Source organism: Fukomys damarensis, unplaced genomic scaffold, assembly GCF_012274545.1.
Source record: "Fukomys damarensis isolate Sample0158 unplaced genomic scaffold, DMR_v1.0_HiC HiC_scaffold_17, whole genome shotgun sequence".
Classification (NCBI taxonomy): domain Eukaryota; kingdom Metazoa; phylum Chordata; class Mammalia; order Rodentia; family Bathyergidae; genus Fukomys; species Fukomys damarensis.
This window is the reverse complement of record NW_022900929.1, coordinates 81,903,745-81,911,270: the sequence shown is the minus strand read 5'-3', so window position 1 is coordinate 81,911,270 and position 7,526 is coordinate 81,903,745. Positions and strand designations below refer to the sequence as shown.

General features: G+C 48.0%; 1 protein-coding gene across 6 annotated transcripts in view; it reads left to right on the top strand.

Annotated features, from left to right (window-relative positions):
• Nedd4 (NEDD4 E3 ubiquitin protein ligase) overlaps window positions 1–6,973 on the top strand; it is a 94,309-nt gene extending 87,336 nt beyond the window's left edge. For 4 of the 6 annotated variants that reach the window (XM_010609036.2, XM_010609035.2, XM_010609039.2 and 1 more), the window contains 5 exons: window positions 290–349; window positions 437–544; window positions 1,061–1,157; window positions 3,884–3,956; window positions 4,277–6,964. In XM_010609036.2, coding sequence (XP_010607338.1) covers window positions 290–349; window positions 437–544; window positions 1,061–1,157; window positions 3,884–3,956; window positions 4,277–4,379 — 441 coding nt within the window. In that variant the 3' untranslated portion in view covers window positions 4,380–6,964. Of the gene's footprint in view, window positions 1–289; window positions 350–436; window positions 545–1,060; window positions 1,158–3,883; window positions 3,957–4,276 lie in introns of all 6 variants that reach the window. The other 2 variants (XM_010609041.3, XM_010609038.2) reach the window with 2 other exon arrangements.
• The last annotated feature ends 553 nt before the right edge of the window (window positions 6,974–7,526 follow it).

Sequence of the window (7,526 nt, the reverse complement as noted above, 5' to 3'; positions counted from 1 at the left end):
GGCCGCCCTGTTCCGTGCTGTCGCAGGGCCGGCGCAGGTCGCAGCGGGACAGACGCTCCCTGCCTGCCTGCCGTGCAGGGGGCGAAGGGGAGGAGTCTTGGGCCACGCGGGGCTTTTCAGACAGGGGACAGACGTCACGCAAACATGCTGTCGCCCGCGTGAGATCCCAGTGAAGGGCCCCAAGCTGTGTAAACGTCTAAGCCAGTGAGACTCCCGTAGCAGCACCCAGAGGCAGAGTACAAGTGTCCCAGAGCCCCTAACCGTTTCTAAATGGTCTTTTCTCTACCAGGGGTTTTTTGAACTAATACCACAGGACCTCATCAAAATTTTTGATGAAAATGAACTGGAGGTAAGACATACGATGAGGTCGGGATGGGAGTGCTATGCGCGTGTTATTTTTCCTGCTGATGGTCTTGTCACATTTCCCACTGTGTAGCTTCTCATGTGTGGCTTGGGAGACGTGGACGTGAACGACTGGCGAGAACACACCAAATACAAGAATGGCTACAGCGCGGGCCACCAAGTCATCCAGTGGCTCTGGAAGGTAGCTGCCGCTGCTGCGCCCACAGACCGCTCAGGGCCGGGTTAAAGCCCACTGCGTGCTCTGATGCCACGCTCGCGCGCCCTGAGCAAAACACTGAGCCTGGCAAATGTTGCTTTGCTCTGGCCCTCCCGGGCAGAGGGCCTTGCCGAGCTCGTGAGCAAACAGCCATGTTCCCAGGCTCCTTGCGGCTACCGTGTGTCTCTGCACAGAGAACGTGTGTGCCCTCGGCACTGACAGCAGACACGATTTTTAAAAAGCCACGAATCCCGTCCAAAAAGAAAGTCTTGTTACCTCAGTAGGCTATGGTCCCGCTCTGTGGTCCCTTCAGCTGCGCTGCAGCCTTGGAAAGGGTCTTTTGGAGGAACTTTTATCAACCACCCACCAAGGCATAGTTAGCCCAAAGAACATGCAAATTTAGTGATTAACAATGCTGTAACTACACTGTGATAGCACATTTTTCAGGATAACTTTTGTACCTTTTTCCCAGTATTCTCTAAAGGAAGCTTTTTGTCTTAGGCTGTTTTGATGATGGATTCTGAAAAAAGAATACGATTACTTCAGTTTGTCACTGGTACTTCCCGTGTGCCTATGAATGGATTCGCTGAACTGTATGGTAAGGATTTTCCTTAGATCAATAAAAAATAGAGCCATGCCAACTGTCTTTTTCATGGCTGATCAGTCTTCAAGCTACTATCACTTATCTTAATGTGCTTAACTTAATTTTTAAAAAGAATTAAGATTGTTAATATGACTGGGTAGCCCTGAAACGGACAAAAGCATATCTATGCCTTCTAATCCGAGATTGAAGGAGACCCCTGGAACATAGCCTGGGTTGCTTTCTGTTACTGAACTTCCAGGTCTGTCCCCACGGTGACTGTGTGACTGAAAAGGGTCACCTACAGGCCCCTGGCATGGGCAGCACTCTGTGCCTGTAGGACATTACCACAAAGTATCATTGTTGGGTGCATCTATGGAAAGCTGGGTTGAAGGAAATCTCAGTGGCCCTTGACCCGAGAGTCTTCTCACTCTGCAATTAGTTACCTGCCATCAGCCAGGCTGATAGTGTTAATGGCTGCTTTGAGAGAGAGACAGCGCCTGTGGAGCTTGTGTTACAATATGTTGTTGTACTCACTCTATTTGTTGATACCACACTGTCCCCCATTTAGAAGCCAGACTCTTGTGGGTGTGTGAGGAAGCGTGCAGGCTGGGGACCCCTCACTGTTGCGGGGCCCAGCCTCAGATTGCAGCCTGTGGGTAATGGGGAACCTCTGTAGATTCTCGGGGACTCATTCAGAAACTCACTGTTAAAAAAATGTTAAAGCAGAGTCTCCAAAACTCACTTGATGCTGGAATGTGTTTTCTTTGGGGGTGGGAGCTGTGGATAGGAAATCTCATTAGGCTTTCTCAATTCCTGTAGAGTTGGCAGGCTTCAGGGGCAGGCTGCACAGACACAAGAGATGCCTCTTGGTATCCAAACCAGTCAGCGCAAGCGTTCTGTGCAGTGGAATTCTTTGTGTCCCGTTAGGTTATTTTCTGATAGATGGACACATTAGAAGTGTGTTGGGTTTTTAAAGAAATGTTATTTCTGATGTAAGTCATAGCCGTTTTTCTAATGTTGGTTAATATTCTGTTTAGTAGAATGGCATTTTCTTGTTTTAAAAGATACCAAGAACAACTCTGTTTTTTTGAGACAGGGTCTCACTATGTAGGTCAGGTTGGCCTTGAACTCACAGTGTAGGCCAAGCTGGCCTCACAGTTGTGGAGATCCTCCTGCCTCAGCCTCCCAAGTGCTAGAATTACACACATGAGCCACTACACCTGGCACCAAGAACAACTCTTTAGGCAAAGGTGTAGCGAAAGTCAGAGCCCTACTCAAAGCAACAAATAAGTTTAGAGTTGTTCTGGGAACTGGAAGTCAGGGATGGTACACAGGGGCTAAGCTGCTTTTTAATGCTGGAAGAGCTGGGCGGCCTGGGGGGCTGCTGACCCAGCTTCGCTGTGGAACACTGACCTCCTCACGAGCCATGTTCACACGTTTGCACAACCTGTCAAGCGAGCGGCTGGCTGCTCTGAGGAGTCCCCACTTGTGGTGGTTCTGAGCTTGGCTGAAGGCCAGCTCACTCCTGGCCTACTGGAGCGTTAGCCTTGGTCTCTCCAGGGTTCGCCTCCCTTCACCTTCTTAGCCAGTTAGCAGAGGAAATCAGCAGGGCAGCCAAAGGACCCCCCCTTCCACAGCTCTACTTTGCCTCTCTGTTCAACCCGGGTCTGCAGCCTCCACGGATTCAGGAACTGTTTGGAATTTGGGAGAAAAAGCCACGCACGCAGACTGTTATTTGGGTTAAAGTGTAAACTCCAATTTTTATGTAGTACATAAAAAAGAAGTAGCAGTTGCTTTAAGGTGCTCATATCACAATGTAGTATTATATAGCAAGTAAAGTATATGTGAAGTTTATATCCATCAACTTAGAGTTTTCATAATATTGTTTAGGTAAAAAAGTCAGAAGGCAGAGAAATATGTGTTATAGGATTCTATGTTATGGCAAAAGTACTGAGATTTCAGCTGTGAACATAATTGTGATGCGTGGTTTGTGAAAAGTTACTCTTTTGAGAAAACTTTAAGATTAAGAATATTAAATGTCTCAGGACTGCTTCTGGCAATTACACAGGCACACATTTGGATGTGATTATAGACGTGAAAAATGTAGAAAACTAGAGATAGGTTGTCAACATCAGTTATCTGGTGGTTGGAAGACATTAGGGTTAGAGAAGGAAGAGCTAAGTGAAATTGCTGGAGGAAAAAAGAGACAGTTTCTAAACACCTCCATGATGAAGGAAATGTAAACGGTGTAACATGACACAGGCACACCAAATTCTCTCTGTGAACACACACGTGCTCAGAAAAGATTCATGACCAGTTTTGATGCAGACTGTGTGGCAGAGTTTGACGTGATTTTTACGTCTTTCATTATGTTTTATTCTGACTATGATGTTTATCATGACATTATATAGTCAGAAAAGAGTTAAAGCTGTTTTCAGTGGAACTCAAAGAAAGAAAGAGAACGCTCACAGGAAATCATGTATAAAACTGCCGCTGTGTCCAGGACTGGCGCCAAGAAGGGCATCCTCCACGGCTCCCACTTGGGCAGGAGACAGGGCATGCACAGACCACAGGACAAACCAACGCTCCTCACCCAGAGGCACAGGGCAGCCTTCATTTCTTTAGGGTTTAAAGGACCCGGTCAGGTCCCTGTGTGTCTGAGTTCCACACAGCAGAGCGGCTTTCAAAAGCCTGGGGGCTGCAAGCAGGGCAAAGGAAACCAGGAACCCTTCTCCTTCCAGGCTCTAATGGCCCACAGCCCTTCACGGTGGAGCAGTGGGGTACCCCAGAGAAGCTGCCCAGGGCTCACACCTGGTAAGCACGCAAGGGCCACGCCTCCTCTGTTAGTCCAGTGGTGGCAGGGTCAGCCCCTCCGTGCCGCGCTGGGCCGAGCAGGAGTCTCGAGGCCCTGGGCTCAAGCCGGGCCTCAGGTGGGAAGCCCATGCGGGGTCAGGCTCCCTCTGCCACACGTGTGGCTGTCCCCGGAGGGCGGGGCTTCCCTCCCGGAGGCCGCATGGCAGAGGAGGCAGATGTGTGCAGGTCCAGGTGGGACGGGCGGGTCCCAGTGAGGCACCCCAACTTCCCCCGGGAATCTGCTTGCTGTGCATCCTAACTGCCCCTCTCTGTTCTTTCAGCTTCAATCGCTTGGACTTGCCGCCCTATGGGTCATTTGAGGAACTATGGGATAAGCTTCAGATGGCGATCGAAAACACTCAGGGTTTTGACGGAGTCGATTAGATTACAAATAATCCGTGGTATTTTTGCTGCCACAGTTTTATAAACAAAATTGTGACTTAAAATCTTCCAGGGAACTATTAAAGCTCAGCCACTGATTCTTCCCAGATATTGGAGAAAACCATTAAAATGTTAGAAGAAATAATATGACAGTTTTACTGTACTTCAGTCACTTTTAAGTAATGTACTTTCGTACAGTTATTGCACCGGTCTGTAAGTTCACGCGAGAGGTCACAAGTCCCGGCGCCTGCAGCAGTGAGTTTTGTCCTTAACATTTACGTCTTACAGGATTTGCCAGGCAGGTCTTCCTTAAACTACTGAAATTATAACTGTGAAATGTCTGTGATAAGTGTTATGTGTAAAAATTGGGTGCTTTTTTGAGAAGGAAAACTGCAATTTGGGGAAAATGATAATGAGTAAGCTACAATGTATTTCCATGAAGCTATTTATTATTTTGTAGACTTGCCTAAATGCACCTTACCTTACCCGGAGTTTTAGAAAAACCTTGGAGACTGTTATCTATATTTTCAGTCAATTGACTTGCAGAAAAATTGTTTACTTCCTCACTTTAAAAGTGTTAGGCTTTCATTAATATGAAGCTTTGCTCACGAGACGTCAGCACAGCCCTGGATGGTGGAGAGTCAGCGCTGCCTCCGGAGGGCGCTGCAGGCTTGCTGCACAGCCTCACCTGCACGTTTTTGCAGAGTTAGTTTGCCTTTCTCCTTCAAACCCCAGGTCTCACAAGGCGTTTCTAATCTTGAGCTGTTCGGGTCAAGTACTCGCCTTTCCCAGTCACCCCTCACAGCTGCACCGCGTGTAGTAAAGTCCATGTTTACAGGGTTTATTATGTTTACAGGTGAATCGCGTTTCTGTAGTTGTGCTTTTGTATTTTTTTGTATCACTTTATCATTAAAAAAAAAAAATTCGTTTAAAAAATAGCCAAAGAGTAGCTAAATGCATAATTTGTATTAAATTTGTTACCACATTTCTTACACTTTCTAAAAAATACTGTTTACTATGCAAACAGTGGTGGTTTGTTCCAAATCCAGAGCCCTCTGGGTGAAACTCCACAGGTGGAAGTTACCAGCACTAGATTGAAGCCCTCGGACTAGGGCGCAAATCCAGCCAACGCTGTCCAACACAGTGCAGCGCCGTGCTGGGCCCTGGTGGCAGTGAAATGTGAGGAACTTACAGGTGCAGAAGGAACACGTCAGCGGTCCAAAGCAGAGTGAGCAGGATAAGGTTGGTCGGTCGGTGGGTACTGGGGGTTGAGCTCAAGGCCTTTGCGTTGAGCTACATTCCCAGCCCTTTTCCACTTCTCATTTGTTTCGAGAAGGTTCTCATTAAGTTACCAAGTTGCCCAAGCTGAGGTGGGACTTGCATTCTTCCTGTCTCAGCCTCCCAGAGTGCTGGGAGTCTAGGTGTGGGAGTATCCTAGGTCCCACCACACTTAGCAAGATGGGGTGTGTCAAGATTGTATTTCTGTGTTTCGTCTCTGTATTGGAGTATTATTCAGAACATGCTCTTGCACAGAATTAAGCCTGTTTCTTAATATGGTATTTTGGTGATAAGGCAATGATTGTAACCATTCTTGGATGTGTGCAAGTGCTCCGTGAGACTTGAAACAGTGCTTTTGGCCGTGGGCCCTCGTCTGTTAGGGTGAGCATGGTGAGCCCGCCCAGCACTGGGTTGAGGTGCCGATGACAGCAGCAAACCTTGGTCCCAAAGTCCCCGCCGAGAGCTCATACAGGGCCACTCTCAGGCGAGGGCCTGGCCTGCACCTGCAGGGCCGGCCGCATCTGTGCCACAGGTGCCGCGCTTGCTCCCTCACTGACCCCACCTCTAGCGCCTGATTGATTCTTCCCGGTTAGCCGAGACCCATGAAGCCCGCCTGGCTGTCATGGCAGGCTGCGGTGAGCTCTGGAGAGGCGGACACCCGGAGAGGGCTGTGTGGAACATGACAGCAGCAGCGGCTTCTCACTGTGCCAGGGAGGGGTCCGCACTGACCACCCCGATGGAGGCTGCGTCTGAAATTACAGTGTGCACAGAGCGCCTGCACGTGTCTGCATGTGGGTCTCACCACCCAGAGTCAAGGCGACGTGGGCGTGGGCTAGTGTGTTCCGAAACTGTCCTCGGCGCCCGGACGAATGTGAAAGCTGTTCTGTGGAAGCGGGCTCTTCCCGCCTCGGAGCTCTGGAGATGCTGGCCTGCCCTGCACCTGCGCCAGAACACAGCTCCCTGCTGCTGCGCAGCTACCGCCTGCCCAAGGGACCTGCCTGAGGGACACAGCCCAGGCCCTCAGCAGAAAGGTGTCTCAGGGCTTCCTGCGGAGGGACCCCCTTGTAAGAAAGCAAGGACACCAGGCGTCCCTGGAAGTCCCAGGTCCTGCGTTCTAGCTCGTGTCCTCTTGTCCATTTTACAGAAGTAAAATTGTATTACAGATGCAAATTTAAATGGTATTTGTTTTAGTTTTTATTTGTAATGCTGAAGTTATTCCATATAAATATCAAGTTACACACAATTCATTTTGATTACAAGCTATTTGGCATTGTTTTTAAAAATCTTATATGATAAATATATAGTAAGATTACTGTGTCAAAATTATTGCATATTTTAAAGTATAAAGCCATTTATAAAAATCTTAATTCCACAAATAAAGTTCTATTCTAATTTTAAAAACAACTGATTCATTCTTAAATAGAAATGTTTTCCAGCCAGTGGGCTAGGTGACGTCTTCTAATTCTCAAGACAATCTTGAATTTATATTTGATAAGCTAACACAGTTAATCTCCAGAAATCTAGTTAATGGTGAAATATTCGGTAGACCAAAAAAGTAGCAAATAGACTAGATTTCAGACACACGGCTGCATATATCAGAACGACTGTTTACAGCAGTGTTCCTGTGAGAAAAGTTCTTTCTGAGGGCTGAGAAATAAGTTATCTTTTCCACCTCCTGCTTAGGCACCACTGAGAGTTTGCAGTGAGAAGGTTTTACTGTTAAGCTCATTGGTGTGATTGGCTTTAGCAGAGCACACTCTGGTTGTGTCTGGGAGGGTTGTGGAGGCTGATCTTGGGGTCAGTGTGGGTCCCTGACCCTTCCTCTCTTGGCTGGTCCCTGGCTCTGCTTCCTTGACACCAGAAAGCAAACGT